Here is a 25573-nt window from a genome sequence, read left to right as displayed (position 1 = left end):
AAACGGGAGGAAATGTTTGTGCAAAAAGCACAAGACAAGCCAATTTGAGAAGATCAACACGCTAAACTCTACTTTTAGGAATTCCAGCTGGGCACTTGTGCATAATCATCCATTTGAACCGTAGCACGTTTAAAAATTCCACTTTAAATATTCATTCCAAATGCTGAGACAAATCCATTTAGATAGCACTAATCCAATCAGGAACAGCATGAGAGTGAGAGTCTGTCTTCAGTTCAAAGAAAATAGAGAGATGCAGATAATGTTCTGGAGAAGTAGTCTGTTGTTAAGCTAACAAAATTGGTACACGCCCAGTAATGGCACGGAACAAGTGTACACTAATTTTTGTGCATGGATTTTATGAAACCGGTTCATAGCTTTTACATTTCAATCTAAGAGAAAGTAAAGAAAAAATAATACTGTTTGGAATACTTGAAAACCCATTTTAGAAACCCTTGTTGGACCCCAGGATCATCCAGGCTGTAATTTATGTATTTTATTTTTCACACTGACAGCTGTGAGATGTGAGGTGTGTGTGTGTGTGTTGTTGTTGTAACTAGTTGATGTGACATTAACAGATGTCTACTTATCCTCAAATTCTCTACTAAAACCATTTTTTCCTATTTCTGCAAAAATCCAAAAGAATGACTTTGGCAATTATTTTAAGACAGCTTCTGTCCCCCCCTCTTTATTTAGCCTTTTATTTTGCTGGTTTGAAAATACACTAAGGATAGATTAGATTAGATAACTTTATTCATCCCATATTTGGGAAATTTCATTGTCACAGTACAAGAGGGTGAAAATACAGGTACAGGAAAAGTCATTTTAGACATAAATAAATAAGTAATAAATAAGTTAATAAATTAATAAGTTGTTAAATAAATACATAAATATATAAAGAATAAATAAATAAACACACAAGTTGGTGAAATATATATAAATATACATATACATAATATACATACACACACACACACATATATATATATATATATATATATATATATATATATATATATATATATATATATATATATATATATATATATATATATATATATATATATATATATATATATATATATATATATATATATATATATATATTTACATACATGCATACACATACATATACATGTGGTTGGTTATAAATAAAAATAATAATAATTAATAACAATTTTACACAAGTATCAACTCATTGGCTGCCATTGATGGCATTAGACATCAAATCCATTTGAAATTAAAGAGTTTGCAGCGAAGGAATGTTTGTTTAATGAATTGGACTTGTACTGGTGACAGCCACGTGAGACGCAGCCTCTTCGCTTTCCCGACACATGCTTGTCACGCCCGTCTGCTCATCTTCCACCTTCTTCCTGATTGAGAAGAAACGACCCCTGGCCTGCACAGGCCACACTAAGCAAATATAAAGTCATGCTTCATGATGCATGTGGAGCACATTAGTCTGAAAAGAAAGGGCTTGGAAATGAAATGGCATTGATGGAGCACTTGCCTCTTTAGTCTAATGAGAATCCTGAGCAGGTGATCATTTATGGTTGAGAAGAGCTTGTCAAGATGTTTCACTTCAGGTCATTTTTGCAGTGTTTTCTATATACTCTTGGTACTTGAGAATTCTATTGATTACTAGATGATCGTCTTTAACACGTAGTTAATTTTTAGAACCGTCAGGTTGCTCCCATTTACACTGAAAAAGTGTGTCGTTGGTGTTCATCCATCACCTCCCATCTGGTTCAGTTCATTAAAAGCTGTAAATAGCGTTTGGACCAATGCACCGGCAGTTTGGCCACATATGTGGTAAGGCTTTTTGTAGCTCCAAACATAACCTTTTTTGGACTTCAAGATAAAAAATAATCAGGTTTTTTGTTAAGACATCCATTTAAACATGAAAAAATAAGACAGAAGACACTTCTAGTGAAGAGAATGGCTGCAAAATTCTTATTTGGGAGCTCCATTACAAGAATAGACAGCAATAGTATTATATTTTTTTCAAGTTGGCAAATGATAATTGGCCTCAGTTGTGCTGTATGATATGACAATACATATGTATATCGACTTAACAGCAAAATAATTAGCTCCTCCTCCATGCCATATAAAACAATTGAATATAGCAACACATTAACCACACACAACACAGAAAGCAATTGTTTCCAATATTAATCCTAATTAACTGATTACTAATGACAGCAGTGTCTAAATTCCCAAGCTACAAGTATTGGTAGATAGTTACATAACTTTACATTTGCCTAAATATTTATCTATATATGGTACTTTTAAGCATGACAACTTTCTTCTTATTTGCCAACTGATGAAGTAGTGGTTCACTCATCTGACTTCGGTACAGGCAGGCGTGCAATCAATTCTCACTGGTGGCGGTACAATTGAGAGTGCGAATGGACGTCTGTCTCTTTGTGTGCTCACTGGCGACCAGTCTAGGGTTTAGTCTACCTTTCCCCTGAAGTCAGCTGGGTTAGACTCCAGCAACCTTAGCAACCCTTACAAGAATGTGCGGTATGGCTGCCGTTGACGTCTAAGATGAAAAACTCAGGGACATTCACAGCACAACGATGACAGGAGCGACATGACTGGAAGTCGTTTGCCGTCAATGGCACTGAATGAGTCTAAATATAGACCATACCGAGTATTCATATACAGTAAAGGCATATATTTCTGTGAGCTAACTTCCCGAACTGTAGACCGGCGTACTTTCTCAGTAAATAGTCCTTCTCCACAACCCTAAGCTATTGATTGTGGCTACTGCCTGAGCTCATATCCTAAAAACGCTTTCTCTGCCAGAGTAACTTATCACGTAAACTCGCTATAATTCAATGCACGTCTTACAATGCTGCACTGTACCTCCATTACCTACTGTATCCCACCCGCCTACCCGTATCTAAATCATTTTGCAAGCGCTCGCCGCAGGGGTTTACACTTTACATGTGTCCTTACTCCATTTCAGGTTTGTATTAACTCGGTTGGTTTACTCTTAAGTTGAGAAGCAATGTGTCACTTCTCCTCAAAAGCCTTTTCTTTTGCTGTCAGAGTACCATGCATTTTTTATGTTTCATATTTGTTCTGTTAGTCCCTGGTGGAGTTTATTGGCCTTTTAAAATTTAATTTGTTAACTCTTTGGTTGCCATTGATGGTGCTAGATGTCCAATTTATTTGCCATTCCCAGTCAAAATTATTCGAACCTCTAGCACCCTCAATGGCACTGAAAGATGAGCCTGAGCCGGTCCAATTAATTGAAACTAAGTTAATTGAATGTGTGTCGTTGTGAGTAGCAGGTTATAAAATTCTATAAAATGCAGATAGATTAAAAATAATTAAACCATAATAATCCAAAAAAATCGAACACTATTATAACCTTTTACATTGATTTCCTTTCTCAAACCATAGCCATTCCTGTCTTCCCTCTTCCTGTCCTAGTGATTAGTAAATGAAGTCCTGATCCCATTGTAATGCTACTTCTAGACAATTTGCATATACATATTCATTCATATTGCTGTATCTCTATTCCCCTTATTTAATGTGCACCCTCTAACCATTTTCAATCCAGCTGCATTTTAGCATAAAAAACACCATATAAACGACCACTACTGAAGTGTTTGTAAAATTTGTCTCGTATTTCAAGATAAATATTTGCCTAAAATTTTACTCGTATCTCAAATTGCTCGTATGTCGGGGCACTCGTATGTCGAGGTATTACTGTAAAGTGGAAAGCATGTTTCATTTGATTCTTTACACACTCAAAAGTGTACTTTTGAAGTTGTAGGTAACCTCATGCTCAGAGGTGATGTTACATAAAGAGGGAATGTCTTTCCATATTAACATCATTACAATCATCGAGACATTGTAACAGAAGGGGAGGTGGAGTGCTGAGAAAATGGAGGATTTAAGGTTGGTGTGCATTTTAGTGAAACGCGGCTGTGAGGTGGCAGAAAAGAGAATACAGATTGTCTTATTGCCTTTGTGCATCTTCCAACATGTGCCGTGGTGCAGACAGCCTGTCTGACAGTCACTCCACTAAAAGAGATTAGAATTTTTTACATTTTTATCCCAATGAATGGAAGGAGTGAGGAATGGGGGATCCAGGGTGGTCTGGCATGCAAAACTAGCATTTAAGCCCTCTTTAAACATTGCCCTCTTCATTTATTTTCAGCGTAATTCCCCTGAAAACGTTTGTTTTATCTGTCATGGAGCTTTTGTCTTTGTGCACCTGGTGTTGGGAAATATACCAAGCTTCTTCCTGCATTTCTTTTCATGACAAAAGCAGGAAAATGGTTGCCATTTTAAATGCAGATGTGGTGAAATCGCATGGAAGGAGCAAAGGTTTAGAGAAGCTCATTCTTGCTTTGGATGGAATGGAAGTGGAGAGGTGAAGAGGGAGGTAGGAGAGGGTGCAAGAAGGGTGGTCTCTCTTCTGACAGAGACTGAGAACCAGCCTTTATCGTGTTGCAAGCAAAAGCACACACAAAGTCTTCTTACTCCATTTCCCCTTTCACTTTCACCCCTCGCTCCTTCCCTGCCCTCGTGGGAACGTTTGCTTCCATGCTTCGCCTCTTTCCACAGGCTGGAAAACTGTTGGAAGGTTAAATGTGTGCTTGGCTCGTGCTTTTGTGACGTATGCATTCTTGTGGAGTGGAGATTTGTTGTAAAATTCTGGGTGAAGAGTGCAAAAAGCCTTGATTGATAGATTAGTTTGGCGGATTGGACTTGTGGAAATGCATGAGGGGAATTCAGAATGCTGTTTATCCAAATCTAGGCTCATTCAGAATTCATTTTTGTATTTTACAGACTAAAAGACACACTAAAATCCTTTATTTTTATATATTTTTAACAAAAGTGGACAGCGTGATATACATTTCAATGCACCCAAAAATAATACCTGATCTGCCCTATGTGCATCCCAGGAGAAAAAAAATCTTTAAAAAAGTGAGAAAAAAAACCCCACATATCACCAAAGTTACTAATGTAAGTAAAAACCAATATTGTACAGAACTAGACAAAATAGCCACTGTTAGACATTTTTAAATTTTATTCCTATTTTAGTCAATCAAATGCAACGATTTCAGCTTGTTCAGCCTTCTTTTTTTTACACAATGCCTACGTACTGTCATTTGTGTTCTAAAGGACACTTTAATCAATTGTAACTGTAATTAATCTATAGTTATCCATTTAATTAACATCTAAGACAATAAAAACAAATAAGAAATACATTAATAAATAAACCACAGCAACAAGGTTTAAATATAATGAACAAATGACAATTCCAATGCAGTGATTCACTAACAGGCCATTTATTTAAAAAATTACAGTATGTAATTAGTAGATTTTTTTTATTGTGATTTCTCAAGGACTTTTTATTTAAGGATGATCAAACAAATGAATAAATAGAATTGACTTTTGTTATTACAGATAATGGAAATTGTTCATAGAATCATGAACCCATTGAAAAATAAACCTGATTGGGCTATGTATTAAGTTACTTTTAAATATCCTTAATAATAACTGTTTACCTTTTAAATAAATGAAATATAAGTTATGCTTTTTAATGAACAAGCTACAAAATATAATATTATTGAAGCAATTATAATCCCCACTTATTGTCAAGAGGATACAATTGAAACGCCTGTTGTGAAGTATGAATGTATTTTATGCTTATTATTATGTATTTTAGTCTAAATAGTGTAGTCACTGGAATAGAATTTTGCACCATCTAGTGGTGACTCTCGTCACTACTTCTTTTAGTTAGTGGGGTGCTATCTCTTTCAAACCCCCATTTGTGTATTTCCACGCCTTACGTTTGTCTGTGTCACATGATCCTGTGCTAATAAAACCAGGTTGTTTGTAGGGAGTCGCCAGGAATTCCTAACGGTCATTCAGGAAGATAGACTATCTTTCTGCTCTGGCTACACTGGCGTCCTCCTTCATATGAAGTGGTTAAAAATCTCATCACGACTGGCTGTGTGTTTCCTCTGCTCCGATATTATTGAATGTATATGGTCTTAAACCTGACATTTTCTGGTGCCGAAAAACCCGGGAATTCATTTCTGAATTTCTCGGACCGCGGTGGACTGAAGGCCAAGAATTACTGACGTCAGCCCTCTTACCTTGAAAGAGGGGGCATTTCGGTCGATCGCGGCCCGTTTGAAGAAAGGAACCCGGCCGGAGAAAAGAGGAGACAGGCAGACGGTAAGGGCATTTTAAATTTATATATAACAAGGCTGGTGAAATCCCGTTTTTCCATTCGAACGAGTCGTGGAAAAACGCTCCAATAGTGGGAGATAAGGGATGCATACATGTGAGGATTACGTATGTCGTTAAAATTGAAATAGAAACGTAAGGTATGCAACGGATGAATGCTTAGTCGGCAACTAAGTGTTTCCATGAAGTGCGTCGGTGACGTGACGTTTACTTTAAGGCGGGAATAAGAGTCCCCCTTTTTTGTTAAAAGGATTTCACAGATTGTTCAAAATAAGGGAAACCTTCCAAAAATAATGCACCCGATGAGAAAAAAGCGCTAAATAAAAAGTAATCATTATATAGAGATATAATAAAAACGGAAGTACGCCGTGACGCGCGCAGGCCTTGCGAAATAAAAGAATAATTGTTACAAAGTCGACGTAGACGGATAAATAGGATAATAACGTTATTTAAAAAAAAAATAATAAATTAGTTGGGACGTCCCTAAAAACCCTAAAAACCCTAAAAACCCTAAAATCCTAAAAATCCTAAAAATCCGAAAGAAATATATTAATAGAGTAACATTTGACCATTGTTTGATCCAGAATGGGCTCTGGGAATAGTAAAGAATATCCAGCTGATGTGAAATTCATGCAAAAACATTTTCCTGACAATTGCGCCCATATAGAAGAATGGATCAAGAAGAACCAAGCACATGGTTGGGGGGGGAAATTGTTAGTGGAACCTTTGCAAACTATTCAAAGGAATTTAGAAGTAAAAAAAGCTGTAAACAAAGGGAAAAAGCAAGAAAAAATATGTAAGCAGCTAGAAGATATTCAAGTTTGGATTGAACAAGCTACTAAACGAGAAGAACAAAGAACTGAAAAGAAAATCAAGAAGGCCACACAAAGAAATACAATGGCCGCCGTGGTTGTTGGGCCCGTTGAAGAAACAACAGCAAGAAGCCCACTTTACGACCAGCCCCCCTTCACAGATGCAGACACTCCTCACCCAACATTCCAAACACCCCTGGTACGGACAGAAAAAAGGGAGTCACCCAGTGTTCCTCCTGCTCCTTTCACACCTCTCAAGGAACAAAGCATACGGCATGGAAAACTACCCCAAGATGGAGTCGGAGAAGAGGACCCTGAGCATGTAAATGCCACTACAGGTATGAAACAAAATCACTTGGGTTCGATTGTCTCCCCACAGATGCAGACGAGAGCACAAAGAGAAAGAAGGGAAGAAGGACAACTCTACCCTTCACTGGTGGCGTTCCAAGAGCCTCACTCCTACCCACCACAATGGGCACCACCAGGTCAGATATATCCTATGGTTGAAGTAGCAAATCCACATTTTCAGGTGAATGGAGATCAAAGTAGAACCATTCTCGTCCACCGTCCATGGACTGAGTCTGATTACACTGAAGCATGCAGAGGGCTGGGAGACCCGACCAAGAACCCGACTGAATGGTCTAATAATTTTGAACAACTGAGACAAACCTTCCACCTGAACGGAGCAGAGACAAAAAGAGCGTTCATCATAAGTCTGAGACACAACTTTTCCAGAGTGAGAGGAAATTTTGATGATAGAGATAAACAAGGGAAAGTTCACCCACACGACTCAGAAGACCTAACGCAGTCAGTAGAAAGAGTCCTGGCCCGAGTGCGAGAGACCTGGCGCGCAACGCCATGTTATGATAAAATCAGGGCCACAAGACAAGAACCAGGAGAAGGAGCCCATAGATTTAGAGCAAGATTTGAGGAAGTTTTCAAAACCCATAGTGGGATTCCAGAAGACCAGAATGAGCAAGGGGTGTACCAAGCCCAACTAAGACAAACATTTCTGGAAGGGCTCCTGCCCGAAATCAAAGGTTTCATACAAAAATACTGTATCACATACCGAACCTCGCCCATGGATCAACTCATGGAGTGGGTGATCCATGCTGAGGAGAGACACCGCCAAAAACAAGCAAGCTCAGGAGTTAATGCTCTGACCCAAGCCATGGCCTCGTTGGCGGACCAAGACTCATCACAAGTGTTCTACCAACGAGGGCGTGGGAGGGGAAGAGGTCGAGGAAGGCCTGGCCCATCAAGACGGACATATAAAGATGACAGGTGTCACAACTGTGGTAGAAAGGGACATTTTAGTAAAAGTTGCAGGTTTCCATCCAACGGGAACAGGAGACCTCCACCATACAACCCTGAAAACGAATATCGAGAATGACGCCAGAAGAAAGAGGGACGGAAACCTGACACTGAAGAGGAAACTGAAGAAAGCGATAGGGAGGACGAAGAAACTCCCTGCTCGCCAGCAGAAGTGTTAGACTTAACCGAAATCATGTCCAGCCTATGGGAGAAAGACAACAAACCATTCTACACCCTACTGGTAGGACAAACACAAACACCAGTAAAATTTTTATGCGACACTGGAGCAGATAAATCAGTTATCAAAGATAAAGTACCTGGATTGATACCAGGGAAGGAGTGGATCACTGTGATAGGTGCAGGAGGACACACGGAGCTGTTGAGGAAGTCAAGAAAAACAAATGTAACAGATGAAAATGGGCGAAACCATGAAGCAAAGTTCGTCCTGAGTAAGAACTGTCCTGTGAACCTCCTGGGAAGAGATCTTCTCCGTAAATTGGAAATTAGCCTTATTCCCACAGACGATGGCATGAAACCAGTCCACAGGTGGGAGGAAGCAGGGATTCAAGTGGTTGAAGGTCAAGAGGAGCCTCATACGTTTTACTCCCTGGATTTAACAACACAAGAGCCCTCATCTGTAGTCAAACATTTGAAATCCAAAGTTGAACATGTGGATGGACAAGAACAAACTCACTGGCCATTACACATCACTGTAAAATTTGGGAAAGCTAGAACGGGATTTGTTAAACAATTCGAGCGACTGGGACCACAACCAGTTCGATTGGAGTACCTGTACTCAACAGCAGATGGAGACGCAGCCGCCACGGTGGACTTGCCACCTCAAGTAAAAAAGCTGCTACAGTTTGATATAACGCCCCATGTGTCCATAAAGAGGAAACCTCACAGGCCCTGGAAGGACCTGGGATGCATGGTGGAATTCTTGGAGAGCAGAAGTGAGGAGTTGTGGTCGCATCAGACTCCCACAATCAGCATACTAACAAACACCTCATATGGGACAGTCACAAGGCAGAAGTTGAAGTGGATGACTCGAGCGAATCCAAGAACACATTTGACTGCGTGACAATATTATATACTCCTACAAGCTGAAGACTTCCCTACAGTCCCAAGTACACTGTGGGCCAAATCAAAAGCAGACGTAGGAAAAATGAACACAGCAAAAGAGGTACGAATTCAACCCAAGACATCATTCCGACCAAGAGCCAAACAATATGCCCTCAAACCAGATGCTATAGATGGCATCAGACCAGTAATTAAAGAAATGCTCGAAGCAGGCATTCTAATTGAAAGTCCAACAAGCGAATGCAACACTCCCATCTTTCCCGTGAAGAAAGCAGAGACGGGTAAATGGAGATTGGTCCAAGATTTAAGACAGGTCAATACAGCAGTGCAAACAAGAGCACCATGTGTTCCAGACCCACATACACTTTTGAATGAGCTAAAACCACATCAAAAATTCTTTACAGTAATTGACCTAAGCAATGCATTTTTCTCTATTCCATTACACAAAACGGCCCAAGGCTGGTTTGGTTTCACGTTTGAGGGAATCAAATACACATACACAAGGCTGCCACAAGGGTTCTGTGACAGCCCTACAATATTCTCACAAGAGATCGCAGCATGCATCAGTCAACATGAACATAAAGACACCACACAGATCCTAGTATATGTAGACGATATACTGGTAGCCAGTCCCACAGAAGAAGAGAATAAAGAAGAATCCATCAGATTATTCAAGCATCTAGAGCGAACTGGCAACAAGGCGTCACTGACAAAACTGCAGTACTGCCAGGAGTCAGTCACCTTCCTGGGACATCGGGTCTCACAGGAAGGAAGACAGCTAACAGATGGAAGACGAGAAGCTATCCAACAATGTCCGAAACCGCAGACAAAAAAGCAAATGATGGCCTTCTTAGGCCTAACTAACTACTGTCGGAGCTGGATTCCAAATTATGCAGAGCTAACTCAGCCACTGCTAAGCATGATTTATGCTACCGAGATGACAATGAGGGATCCAGTAACATGGACTGAAGAAGGGAATCGAACATTCCTAGAAGTGAAACAGCAAATTTTGGAATCAGGAGTCCTAGCACTTCCTGACTACGAGAAACCATTCACCCAAACGGTGACTTGCAAAGAGACTTTCATGACATCAGTGTTATTACAACCATATGGAACAAAGATGAGACCAGTAGCGTTTTACTCAAAACGACTGGACCCAGTTGCAGCTGCTCTACCTTCGTGTGTACGAGCAGTGTGTGCAGCAGCGTTAGCCGTCCAGATGACAGCTGAACTTGTGCTGTTCCATCCACTCACACTCCTAGTCCCCCATGAAGTGGATCTACTGATAACACAAACTAAAATGTCATTTCTGTCACCAGCAAGACACCTAGCCATAACAGCTACACTGTTATCGCAACCCCATCTCACCATCAAGCGATGCAATACCTTGAACCCAGCAACGCTGATACCAACTGAAGAAGACGGAGATCCACACCAATGTGATGAAAGGACCAGCGAAAGCTGTAAACCTAGACCAGATCTTAAAGACACTCCTATTCCAGACAGCACCTATGTATATGTAGATGGATCAGCATCCAAATCAGAACAAGGAAAAAATCAAGTAGGATTCGCAGTCGTCACAGACAACAAAGTCTTATGTGCAGAAAAACTGCCATCTAATCTCTCAGCTCAAGCTGCAGAAATTATAGCGTTAACAAAAGCATGCACATTGTTTAAAAGTAAAAAGGTCACAATTTATACAGACAGTCAATACGCACACTCAACTCTACATGTATTTGCTGCACAATGGAAGAGGAGAGGGATGAAAACATCTACAGGCAAATCAGTAGAACATGCTGAACTGCTAAAACAAATGCTTAATGCAGTACTACTTCCCAGCCATATAGCTGTATGCAAATGTAAGGCACATACTAGAGGCAACGACAGAATTAGTAAAGGGAATGCCAGAGCAGATACAGCAGCTAAAGAAGCAGCACAAACATTTACTGCACAGTACACACAACAACAAAAGAATGAGTCAATCCCAAAAACAGTATTAATTGATATGCAAAACATTGCACCACAAAAAGAAAAAGAGGCATGGATAGATGAAGGTGCAGAACAGTCTGTCGATGGTCTATACACAACAAAAGGCCTACCATGCTTACCAAAGAATTTATTCCAAATGGTAGCAAAACTGAGCCATGGGAAATCTCATGTCTCAACAGGGGGGATGATGGACATGGTACAGCGTGTGTTCCATGTGCCACCAGGTCTAAATACCTACTTTAAAAATTTTTGTAGGAACTGCTTAATTTGTTGCAGACATAACGTGCAAGGTAACCTCAGACCCAAACGGGGCCAATGCCCAAAAGGTACGTACCCTTTTGAAATTATACACATGGATTTTATTGAATTATCCAAAAGCAACCACTATAAATACTGCTTAGTCTTGATTGACTCATTCTCTAAATGGACTGAGATAGTCCCAGCCAGATCACCAGATGCATTAACGGTGGCGAAAGCCATCTGTAAACACATAATCCCAGAACATGGGATCCCCAGAATTATCTGGAGCGATAATGGCGCTCATTTTGTTAACAGCATAGTCCAACAAATGGCAAAACATCTAGGAATAAGTCTAAAAAACCACTGCTCATACCATCCGCAGAGTGCAGGACTGGTAGAGAGAACAAATGGTACGATAAAATTAAGACTTAAGAAAACCATGGAAGAAACAAAAAAGCCATGGCCAGAATGCCTACCAATTGTTAAAACTTATATGCGGATAGTACCAACTAGCTCGGGATTAACACCTTTCGAAATAGTTCATGGAAGACCATTCCAACTCCCCCTATGGGAAGGTGAACCATGGCAAGAAGCAAAGGGCGAGGCGGATCCACTCACAGAGTGGATGGTAAAGATGTTTAGAGAGAAACTCGTCCAAGATACATGTAAGCTGCCATTATCCCCTTTGTCCCCCTTGCAGGAGGTGGTGAAGCCTGGTGACCAAATCCTGATCCGAGCCATAAAAAGGAAATCCTGGTCTTCTGCGCGCTGGGAAGGTCCGTTTGTGGTCCAACTCACCACCCCTACAGCAGTAAAGATTGCTGAGAGGTCTACGTGGATTCACCAATCTCAGGTCAAGGTGGTTCGAAACATAGGGGACTGTGAGTAGACTGCAAGCCGGACGGTATCAAAACCCTTGTCCGTGGAACATCATCAGACGTCTGCTCACCTGCCCCAAACGCCCCCCGTTTTAACTTTGACATTTCGTAGACTTTGCATTCCCGCGCAGAAACCAAAATGAAAGCTGCCGCCACCCTCATCACAGCGACTCTACTATCAGCCGCAACTTGGGCGTGGCTGGATGCCCTGCCCACTGAGACTCGAGCAGGAAATCGAGATGGTCCCATGCTACTGTCGCAAAAAAGAGTGAAGTGGTATGAAAAGAACAATCCAAAAAATCATTTTGAAGAAAATATGTGGTATAATTTCATGGTATTTCAGAAGAAACAAACTGGTGTGAAAGAAAGTTGTTATGTGTGCAGCCGTATGCCTTATTCCGCAGGTACCCCACCAGTGTATCCCAAGGCAATCGACCCCTATACCTATGACACCTACACACCTCTATGGTATCCCGACATACTGAGATCACGGTACCTACAAGGTGTATTAAGATCTGTAGTTCTCGAGGTTGATGCCACTGTACCACCTTTAACAGGTAGAAAATTCACAAAGCTTTTGAACTATAATTGGACAGATCTAGTCATGTTAAACAACATCCCATACCCACGTAATTTTAAGGCAGTGTGTTTCGCTAGTAATATGACATTCTGGGGTAGGTCCAGACCAGTAGGAGAAGTCCCCATGAAGTACTGCAGTCAGGTAATTACCCCATGCACGCGAAACACCACTAACAAAGATCAGTTCAATGCCACAGGAGCGCCCCCAGGTGCCACCTGCAGGGACTATTACACTCTCCCTGATGTAATGGGCACTGATCCCCAAGAGGATGGGTATTGGATGTGTGGGTATACAGTATATTTGGGTTTGCCCACAGCATGGAATGGTCGCTGTGCAATGGTGCAGATGGTTCAAAATGCATTCCTTTTAAGGGGAGTGAAAATATCAGTAAGACATAAGAGATTTACACCTGTACAATTTAAACCACATGATTCAATTTGGGGTAGTGATGTCCCTGATGATCACAAATTATGGTCCACCTCCGAGAAAGTCATACTGTCTCTACTTCCACAGATTGGAGTGGGTAAAGTTATGCTCCGTGTAGAAACATTGAATTATCGGATGGGACTGTTTATTAACCAAACTATCAAGGCTCTACAGGGCATAGCAGATGAATTACAAGCCCTTAGAGAAATGGAGCTCCAAGACCGTATGGTCTTGGATTTGATAACAGCCAAGGATGGAGGTGTGTGCGCCATAGTCGGAGAACACTGTTGTACTTTCATCCCAGATGAAACCGGTGACGAAGGTAACATTACTCATGCAATAGCGGAAATGAAAGCCTTGGCCAACGCCATGGCCCAGGATCACTCAGCCATAGGTGCATCACTTTGGTCATGGTTAATATCCGGGTCGTGGTTCGCGATTCTGCTTAAATTTTTAACACCATTACTTGCAATTATGTTACTCTTCTGTATTTTTTCAATGTGTATAATTCCTTGTATGAAAACTGTGGTTCGAAATACTATCCAGCATACGCTGGTAGCTTACAGCGACATACAGTATCACCGCATGACATGCCGCAATGAAGATTCTCCCACCATTTTGAAATACGAGGAGTAACGGTATGTTGAGTCATCCGGGAAATTGTACACGTTTTAACTTCAAAACTGTGTTCGCTCATAAAGAGGGACACAGAGGGATTTTCTTATATAACCTTATAACTACCTCACGTTTTTTCACCTGTGCCTTCACAAATGATTGTATTATTTTCTTATATAGCTTTAGAACTACCTCACGTTTTTCACCTGTGCCTTCACAAATTATTTTATTGTTTTCTTATAGCTACCTCACATTTTTCACAAGTGCCTTCACATATGACTTTATTGTTTCCCATACTCTTTGATAAGTAACTGTTAATGATGTTTATATTCTAGTACCTTAGTAGGAGGGATATAAATTGATGTTAAATGAAAATTCTTTCAAAGTTACTAAAGGGGGGAAATGTGAAGTATGAATGTATTTTATGCTTATTATTATGTATTTTAGTCTAAATAGTGTAGTCACTGGAATAGAATTTTGCACCATCTAGTGGTGACTCTCGTCACTACTTCTTTTAGTTAGTGGGGTGCTATCTCTTTCAAACCCCCATTTGTGTATTTCCACGCCTTACGTTTGTCTGTGTCACATGATCCTGTGCTAATAAAACCAGGTTGTTTGTAGGGAGTCGCCAGGAATTCCTAACGGTCATTCAGGAAGATAGACTATCTTTCTGCTCTGGCTACACTGGCGTCCTCCTTCATATGAAGTGGTTAAAAATCTCATCACGACTGGCTGTGTGTTTCCTCTGCTCCGATATTATTGAATGTATATGGTCTTAAACCTGACACCTGTTCTTCCTTTTTCTGAATTATGTAATGACTTACGAATGAGACGTATAAAAAATTTAAAAAAATATCTAGACGTCTAGGAAGCATATGTGTGTGTGTGTGTGTGTGTGTGTGTGTGTGTTTGGGGTAGATTGCATTTGAACAATTATGTCATGACATAAACTTATCTTACCTACTTCATAACATGATATAATCCTACAATAATACATAGATATGATGAAGCAAATTCAATGACAACCTAAGACCTTTAAATCAAGGTTAAAAAGTACCTAAAATAGGGTCAGTTTTAATTAACCGATGCTTTGATAAATGTGCAAACTAATTAAACACCTATGTTTGACTAAGGATGAAAAGACTTCTATGATAAGAAAAGGGACGATAAGCTACAAAACAGTAGAAGGGGAAACAGGGAAGACATTGAATGGGAGTGGGCTTTAATTGCGGTAGAGATAATGATGTACGTGCGAAGAGCGCCAGAGCGAGTTGACGCGGGACAAAGGGAAATGAAGGAGAGGTCTCGTCATCAATATGTAATTTTAGCCCGCAACGCTGATGTCGGCAGGGACAGGCGTGTTTTATCGGATATGAAAGTGCTTGAGCGCGTGTGTGTGTGTACTTCCTCGCAGCCCTATTCTCCGTCTTCATGTGTGTACGAGAGTGTGAGAGCCCGTGGCAAGTTTCTTCTGCTTACTGTCTTTTCAATTGACTATTCTCAAGCGAAGGCCAGCTGTTCCCCTTTCCTTTTTCCTACCTCGCCTCCTACTCGGTTTTCTGTTTTCCAGCCCTCCAACCTCTCTCTCTCTCTTTTCCTCTCTCCATCTCACTTTTCTCCCACTCCAACCGGCTTCTCCCTTCCATCAGACAGTGTCAATACCAGCGTCACTAGCCCACCAGCCCGCTCTCAAGTTCAAAGGGGCTTTTATAGGCAGGATAGAAATATGCATTGCCAAAAAAGCTCCCAGCAGTAGTCATCGTACTGACTTCTGCTGCTACTACTCCCTTCTATCTCTTTTTGTCTCTCGCTTCAACTTGTATGCTGTCTTCTTTGCTTTGCTTCTTCAGTAAAGGGTGAGGCTTTGGAAGAAGAATAGAAATTCATAGATTACATTGCATATGTTCCTTTTTTTCCCCCCTCTATTTAAATTTATGGTGCACTAAGGACTCGTGAACATATTTTCTCAAGTAGCGATGCATGTTGACTGGCCATCATAACAGTACAAAAAAGTATGGATTCTTCATTTTATTACTAATTCATTGGCTGCCACTGATGGGCTACACGTCCAATCCAATTGAAGTGGGATGGTTGGCAATGAAGGAACATTCATTCTTCATAATTTAAAGTTATCGTCTGCAACTTATGATAACCAATTTTTTTGCAATGACCCATTTTTTTAAAGGAATAAGTCATCATAATAGAGTTAGATGAATAATAATGATAATGAATAAACACAACAAACTAATTTATTGGTTAATGAAATAATCATTAATTTTAGCTACTATACACACACCTTTAACTCTTTCCTTTTACATTTTTTTTCAAGTCTTAACAATTGATTTTCAGTCATTTTGCTTAAGAAAAGCAATTCTTTAATTGTATTTTCAACGGAAGTCATGGAACAAATTAAGTGCTATCACAAAACTGATTTCTTTGCTCTTTTGTCATACTTTATACAAACAAACGCTTCCTATTCTCTTCCATTAGAGTTGATTGCATCCTTTTGTGCCATTTTAGACAAAAACACATCCTCTCTGCATCCCAAATGCTTCTACATAGTAAACACCAGCACACACAGACATGGACACACACATTCCATCCTCTTCTCTGTTGCTCCACACTGGATCACAGCCGAGTGCCAGCTCGGTGTCATCCTCTTTATTTATTCCATTGTCACATTGTCCTCTGCTTCTGTCCCTCTGGAGGCATCTCACCTCATCTCCCTCTTCCCGCCCTCTCTGCTTATGCTACAACTCTATTTTCATTCCATCTCATGTCACTTCTTCCTCTCACATGTTTTTATCTCTTTTATCTTTCCTCTTATCTCATTGGCCATACTTCCGAATATCGTGGGCAATACTGACGTAAGAGGAGACGGCAAAGGACTCGGAAGCAAAATTCAAGGCCTCTCTGGCCCATTTCCTGATTCTGGCTGGCCCCGCTAAACCCTCTGAGAATTTTAATACTCGCTAATCGATCACATTGTGCCAACAAGAAGTGCTAATGTGGCCAGACCCTAATTATTGTTGCTGCAAATGAAGAGAGGTGTTTTGCTACGCTTCGTTTTCCTCAAGGTTTTTTTGCTCACAAATATAATTTCATCAGCATTTCTTATTTGCCTGAACACTTTTCTCACCCTTTGCCTTTTTTTTTTGGGGCTTCGATATCATTCTTAATGATGTATTTTTCTTTGGGGCTAATGATAATTTGGCTGTCTGAATGAGTGTGTTGGGCAGTTATGTTAATACTCTTCTTAAGAATAGTAAGATAGAGAGAGAGGGAGTCAGAGGATTTAGTGGGTAGTAGTGTGTAAGTCTTGAAATTCAATTAGAACTCGAGCCTGGCAGACATTTCACTGGTTTAAATGGAAAAGCAGCCCAGAACCATAGTTAGAGATGGATGATGAAGAGAGAACAAGATAAAAAGTTGAGGAGCAAATGTTCTGATTAGTAAAGAGACTCCAACATCTGCAGTTTCTTTACAGATCAGAACAGTATTAACCTGAAGCTCTTTCTTTTTTAAATTTTATTTAGCCCGTAATGTTAACATTTTAGGCACAAATACCAAAAACCAATGACATTTTCACAATTCAAAATGTTTCATTCTATTTTTTGAATCCAATTCACATAATTTATACAACATATTAGGAAATTACAACAAGCCAAGATTTTTTATTTTTTGATGACAACGTATGAGTCCTTGAAAATCTAACAAAACATGCCTATTTATTTCTAATGTTATCATTAATTTCCAATTGCAAAGAAAACAAATTTTATAATGTATCTAACCCCACAATTCACATAATTTATATATGACCATTTTTTCAGAAGTCAAGTCACATAAATGTCTTCTAAATTTTTTGCCAAAAACATATGGTTCTAACATAAATTGATAGAATAGAAATATATAGCTGCTTTCATTTCCAATGGAGAAAAAATGCTCAAAATTAAACAGCATTTGACCCAAAAATATCCCAGGAATGCACAGAAAGTGAACCTGGGATACATTTAAATATGCAGAACATAGAAATAACCTGTACACACCTAAAAAAATTAACAAGCAAATGACCCAAAACCAAGTCATCGCCTGCCATTGACAACAATGGACAAAATTAATGTACAAACAAACATTAGTTCATTCAACCCTCCCAGTCTAAAGGGATTGGACCTCTCGCACCGTCAATGGCAGCCAATAAAATAACAAGGAAGTGACTTAAAAATAGCCCACAATTATGAGGTAGTTACCCATGGGAGAGCAAAGCAACCCCATGCAATTTTTTCCGGAAATTGCATTTTCTACTTAGTGTTTTTCCATGAAATACAAACAATTTCAGCACACTGTAATGACAAAGTTCTGAGTTCACGTGTGCAATACACAGCATTGCTTGGTGGATGAGCTTTAAATCACAGTCTGGCGCTTCTATGCAATAGCCCTGATCTCATTAATGCAGAAACAAGGTACCAGATCATGCTGTGCGTATCCTTAGGGAAGGGCAGGTTAGTGTTTGATGTGGAGAGAAGCCCTAAGACAGTCCTACCAAGCCAAAGGGATTTCAATAGCCTGTCTCCCTTTTTGTTACTCACACCAACGTCTCACTCAGAGGAGTGGTGAAAAGTCTTTACCTTGGACATGTCCACTTTTTAAGACCTACTTAAAGCATGCACCAAGGATTTTATAAGCATCTTGGAATTTACTATCACTATCAGTATTTTTTCAGTCACTCTTCATGCACTCATTGGATTCTATATATCAGCTCTAATGTATATAAAATATGTTGCTAGTTCCTGATTCTGTTCATAACCATTATTTTAATCGTGCACTTTGGGATCGAGAGACTTCCTCATGCACAGTATCAAGCTTATGTCACAGTCTTGTCAAGACATTGACTTCTCACCTCCTCCTCTTCTTCTGTTCAGATCAATAATTGCTTTCAACAGCGTTGGATATCTGTGTGTGATTGTCTCAGATTATACTGTTGCAAGGTTTAAAATGCTTTACCCCCTCCTGTTTTAGGTTAACGTCTCCGATTAAACCTAGTAAATCCAAGTCATCCCTACAGGTGTTCCATGTTAAACACAAATATGTATATGTGTAAATGTGTGTATATATGTGTGTATGAATATATATGTATATGTGTGTATATGTGTATGTGTGTATATATGTATATATGTATGTGTATATATGTATGTATATGTATATATGTATGTGTATATATGTATATAGGTATGTATTTATGTATGTGTGTATATATGTATGTGTATATATGTACATATGAATGTGTATATATGTATATATATACATGTATACATATATAAATACATATATACATATACATTTACATTTACATCTAACACAAATTAAAACAAAATCACAGCGTTGTGACAGGGTATTCAAATGAAGATGAATGGTGGGATTGGAGAATGATTGATGGGATTTAGAGCAGCGGTTTGAAGTCCTGTGAATATGATTTTACCAGCCCTGTTTACAAATCAATTAAAAGCAGCTAATTAAACTCACACTGATATCCTATGTAAGCCGTAAAAAAACGGCTAATTTCAGATTGTCGCCCATGACACTGCAAAAACGTTATCATTCTATTTGCCTTTGTATGAAGTCTGCTAACGATTATTACATAACCATATGTCTCTTTCTTTTGCAGGATGACGACTCCATGTTTTTTCAGTTTGGCCCTTCTATCGAGCAACAAGCTTCGGTCATGCTCAACATTATGGAGGAATACGACTGGTACATTTTCTCCATCGTTACCACCTATTACCCGGGATACCAGGACTTTGTCACCAAGGTAACGCTGCTCAGAACAAGACATTACATATTGCTATCACTGAAATGTAAACCATTACTGATTTGTATGTGCGACTCTTCCATGAAGTTTGCAGATATACAAATGGTGGAAATTAGAATAAACACTTTTACAGGTTACTGTTCGGATAAGACACACTAAATTCAGTCACATATCAAGTTAGTTAATTAACTTTATATACTGAAAAAGCTCTAAATTGAAATGCAGATACTCACGATTCTTTTATTCTTTGCATTGGCTCCAAACCAAGGCTCGATTCGACTGAAGTGCTGCTTCAGAATTGATTCACCAGGTCGATAATAATTTATTCCAGCTACCGCGTTGGTGGAATAAGCTCTGTCTTTCTATCAGGCGCCATTTTCATGCCAGTAAAAAAAATCTGGATATACCATGACCGTGTTCCATAAGTGCCTTTTAAAGTGCCTCCTTGCAATAAGTTTATCACAAGTAGACATACAATCTATTTGAACTGGAAGGTCTGGCAGCAATGTACAATTCAGAGCACTATATCAAGAACACTGAACATACTAACGTTTAAAAAAGAAAATCATCTTTTAATGAACAATTTGCCACGTTATGTACATTTTTCTATTTCCTTGTGTACTAATTTTCTTATAACTTAACAATGCTTCAATAAATTCAATTCGGCACATTTATGATGAAGGCTATACTTCTACTGATTGAGTATTTTCAAATAATGGGCTTTATCTTTAAAACTATTAAGATCTGAATTCTAGTTGGATATAATCAGTTGCCATAGCTGTAGAAAAATAATCTTAAAAAAATATATATAAATAAAGTGTTTAGGTTGTATCTACCTATCAAATTTGAACCAAAAAGTACCCCAATAAGAAATGTTGTAGTAACCAATAATCTGTATATCCCTAGTTACCATGGTAATTGTACACTATGAATTCAAATTAAATCCCGATTGTATCACTAGTGGGCATCCAATCTATTTGAAGTGGGAGGGTTGGTAACAAACTAGGATTCATGCCAACCCTCCCACTTCAAATAAATTGGGCGTCTAGCTGGAAGATGAAAAATGGGAAAAGAAGTGATTTCATAGTTATATTCTTGTTATAGTTCCCCTTCAACAAAAATACTTTAGATATAGCAGATTTTTAATTTTTTAATATTATATTTTTTTGCTCTCTCCAGATCCGGAGCACTATAGAGAACAGTTTTGTAGGTTGGGAACTGGAGGAAGTGATACTCCTTGACATGTCTGTAGATGATGGAGATTCCAAAATTCAGAACCAGCTTAAGAAGCTACAGAGTCCCGTTATTCTTTTGTACTGCACAAAAGAAGAGGCCAACACCATTTTTGAAGTGGCCCATTCCGTTGGCATTACTGGTTATGGCTACACATGGATAGCGCCCTCACTCATCGCTGGAGACACTGTCGTAGTACCTGCGGAGTTCCCTACAGGTAGGACATTTTGAGTAATCTATTCATTAGACGATATTTTTTCTTATCCAGTTATTTTGAGTCTTTTGTAAGACCAATTATTCTGACATGGTACATCCTGTTAACTTTCAAAATTTAAGTGAAAGAACTTTCTAGCTTTCTGTCATTTACGGAATATTCTATATTCTATAAGACTGTTAAGTGCAAAAAGGTTTGTAATTCAGGAAGTAGTTCGCAGACCACCTTTACGGCAAGTTCTCTTCTGGCATTTTTTGGGTTTTATGGTTTGTATTCATACCAGTTTAAATGCTCCATCCCACAAAATGTTTGGGTTTATTCCAGAACCAACAGTGCAGATGTGAATATGCTCTAAGAAATAGAATACTTCAGATGTATTCTATTAATTAGAGTACATACTTTTAAAATAGCGGGCAGAAATTTCAGGGAAAGTGCAAATCATTCCCTAGGGTGTTTTGCATGTTATTCACAAATACCTATTATACAGGCTACTAAATCACAAGCACACCTCAGTACAATGCAAATATGCTTCAGCTCCTACGGTTTGGGAGGGTCTAGGCAAGGAAGATGACCTTTAAAACCTCCAGACTACTGAAGGACTGCTCAGTAACCTCAGTCCCAGTCTGTAGACCTTCCTGTATGTGGCTCCATTTTTTTTTAACTAGGTCTACAATGTCTTGTGTGTCTTGTGTCTCTTTTGCTACTGCAACCAAGACATTTCCCGAATACGGGATGAAATAAAGTTCTAATCTAAAATAATCTGAAAAACAACTGTTATATTGAGCATTTGCTGTGGTGTACCAAACATGTCACCTGTTGTATACCTCACTGGTTGCCATTGACATGTCTAGAATTCCAATAGCTTTTAATTTTGTGCTTGACACACAATTCATTTTGCGTTTGTTCGTGTTTATCATTTATGATGATGATGTGCTGGCAGCATGAATCTCATTCAGTTCTTGAGATTGAAATTAAAAATGTGTACCAGTAAGTTTCTCACACTTTCACTTTATCAACTTTGATATATGATGGTATCATTTATGCAAATCAAACAAGTTCCCTCATGATTTATGTCGCCACAGAGAATATCACGACCCACTCATGTGGTGCATTGGATGATCTTTCAGTTAACACTGAAATATTATGAGATGAATCATATAGGACATTATGACAGATAGAAGAGTAAATGTTATCTACTCATTTAATGCATGATAAATCAAATATAGACTGCACCAGCATACATGATAAAAATAATATATATCATCTAGGCATGCTTTAGATAGTAGATTGATGGAATCAAGTACATTTTGTTGGACGACCTTATTTCTTTTTAATTCCTTGGACTCTGAATGTTCATTAAATGTCTCGTGATTAGATCTTATCTACCATTGTTGTTTTTAAAGGCAAATCAAGCAACAAATGCAATAGAAACGTGACATTTTTGTCCATAAGAAACTGCAGCTTTAGCATATTAAATTTACCTTTCACTTGTCTAATTTACATGTGCTATAGGCACATCGCTTCAGCTTTTTGGATGTCTGCAGCTTTTTGATTCTTTCTTGGGCTTCCATAAAGTTGTTTTACTGGTTGTATGCCAGTTGGCAATCTGAGATCGCCCACTGTAAACCACAAAATAATCAATGAAAAATTCTTTCAGATCATGCTGACTCAACAAAAGTTGCTAAAACATATTTTTGGTCAATGGACATTTTGGGGGCAGCGTTTTTGAAAGGTTACTACATACACAGTAACTCTTCTACTGTACCTTATTTGAGTGTGCCAGAGGCAATTAATGAAGTATTTGGCAAGTGATTAAAGTGCATTCAGTGCTTGCTCATTTCTCAACAATCAGCTGTCTTAAATGGCCTTTAACTTGAAATTTGAACCTCACTTTAACATAGTCTATAAAGCAGCAATAAACTCTGATATAAAGCTGTCAATGTATACACACATTACTTTAAATGCACATTTTTATCGTCCAGTTTTAACTAAGAACATATGTTTTCACTTTGTTATCATTGTAAAACTATAAATTCATTTGAAGGTGCATGGTACTTTTACATACTAAGCAAATTTAATATATACTGTGCCATGTTGTCCCTATCACACATGTTTTGCAACTGAGTCAGAGTCCAAGTCATCTGATATTGAGAATCTCACAATACAAAGTACCCATGTACAGTCTAGATACTTTAAGTAGAAGAAAAAGCACAATATATCCATACTTCACAATATCAGTCTTATTTTTCTATTACTACTCACATAAGAAACCAGTACCAGATGATGACTGCATCCTCAATAGCGACCAAGCAAATACAGCACATATTTTGCTTTAGTAGACTAGTGGATTTTTTTCTTCCAACAAAACAAATTGGATAAGAAGCTTTTAATTCTTATATGTAGCACTTAGGTGACTCTTCCTCCACGTCTCTCCCCTCATATGCCTCACATTGTACCTTGACTTGCGTTTTCCTTCCCTTTGACACTCTTTTCTCTGCTCTACTTCACTCTACTGTTGCTTTTGCATGTTTTTCATCCTCATCTTTCTCTCCTCTTTTTTCTCTGACCTTTTTTTTTGTCTTCTGCCTTGTCTTTATTGAGACAATTGCAGTTCCCGTAGAGTCAATCACTGACAAATGTCTTTTACCATAACCTCCTCTCCCCTTTGCTTATTTCTCTGCCGATGCTAGACGTTAAAAGTTTATCACTGTTTACTTCCAATTCGAACAAACATCATTTCAAACACACCCTCAGAAACGACACACACCTATCTTACATTTCATGGAAAATTAAAACTGAAATTAAAGCAATAGGCATTGGCAAATTAGTCAGTGAGTACGTAGTCCTTGAGGAAAAGAGCTGTCAATGGTGAGGTCTCCACTAGGGAGGTATTTTGCCAGGGCCATTGTCTATTTCCGAACGCTGACATGCGGTCATACACTGTCACACGGATGCGAGCGAACTGATGGGGAGTGAGCGGGGCAGATTAAAAGGCAAACTGAGAGACAGATAGCTTGGTAAATTGTTTTGAAGGCTGTGTGATCTTGGCTGAGATCTGTGTGACCCTCGATCCCAGAGGTGTCCGCCAGAGCCCAAACAAGAGGATCACTTGCAAGCGATTTCCACATGTCAAGAGGGCAGTTGCAGCAGTAAAGTTACAATAGTGACTGACAATCTTCCTCCACTATATGTGTTTGACATTTTCTTGTTTGTGGGACCACTGACAACACCAGTACATCTATACTGTCTAACGTGAATGCAAACTAACAACCAATCCATGTTATGGTCTCTCCAGCTCACTTGCACTGCATCAACACATAGTATTCTTATTTTTTTCCTGTTGACTTTTTTGGTACATAGCACAGTCAATGTACTTTGTCCAATTCACACCGTTCCAACTTCCAAACGGTTCAAAAATCTCACCCCTAATGTTAGCAGTTGCACCAAAAGATCTGTTTCATTTTTACCAAAATAAAGCCCCATTCATCTACACAGAAAAAACATTTCAAGTTTTTTTAAATGCTACATATCCTACAGTTTTTGTTAAATGCACAGGAAAAAGTTATTGCTCACAAAGGCAATTGGCTTTTTCTGCCAAAAATGCACAAAAGTCCCTATACATTTCCAATGCCACTATTTGTTTACAATGGCGCATAAAACACACACACATAATGTACATTTTTTCACGAAAAAAACGTCCACAAATTGGCCTAAAATCAACAGCAAGGTTCAAAATTGATCAGAAGTGACAAAATTGACTGAATATATCAATAGACCTCATGAAAATGTCAATTGTATTGGAAAATCTGAAGCTAATTTTCAAACTCAATTACCCCTTCACATTTTCTTTACCCCTGAATTAATACTATACCCCAAATAATTCCCCAAAATGACTTTTAATTGTTTTCACTCAACTGCAAATTGACACCAGGCTAACATAAAGGTTATATAAAGTAAAGAGCCTGAAATAAATGTTCCCACAGCAACAGATTGTAGCGGGAGAACAGCATTTGTGCACACAGAGGGATAAACAGGGTAAACAGGCGCACAGACAATACAAAGGCTAACAAACAGAGAAAAGGCAGCGCTTCAGACTGACAGATGGACAAACATAGCAATGTGATAGATAGGCAATCGCTGCAGTCTAACCTGTTCAGAACATGTCCC

General features: G+C 38.9%; 1 protein-coding gene across 2 annotated transcripts in view; it reads left to right on the top strand.

Annotated features, from left to right (window-relative positions):
- The window catches only part of grin2ba (glutamate receptor, ionotropic, N-methyl D-aspartate 2B, genome duplicate a), a 112185-nt gene that overhangs the window by 46703 nt on the left and 39909 nt on the right, over window positions 1–25573 (top strand). For both annotated transcript variants that reach the window (XM_077733823.1, XM_077733822.1), the window contains exons 5-6: window positions 19816–19959; window positions 21139–21409. In XM_077733823.1, the coding sequence (XP_077589949.1) occupies window positions 19816–19959; window positions 21139–21409 (415 nt within the window). The remainder of the gene's footprint in view (window positions 1–19815; window positions 19960–21138; window positions 21410–25573) is intronic.

This window comes from Stigmatopora nigra, chromosome 15 (genome assembly GCF_051989575.1).
Source record: "Stigmatopora nigra isolate UIUO_SnigA chromosome 15, RoL_Snig_1.1, whole genome shotgun sequence".
NCBI lineage: Eukaryota > Metazoa > Chordata > Actinopteri > Syngnathiformes > Syngnathidae > Stigmatopora > Stigmatopora nigra.
Note: the sequence above shows the minus strand (reverse complement) of the source record. Positions and strands in the feature narration are given on the sequence as shown.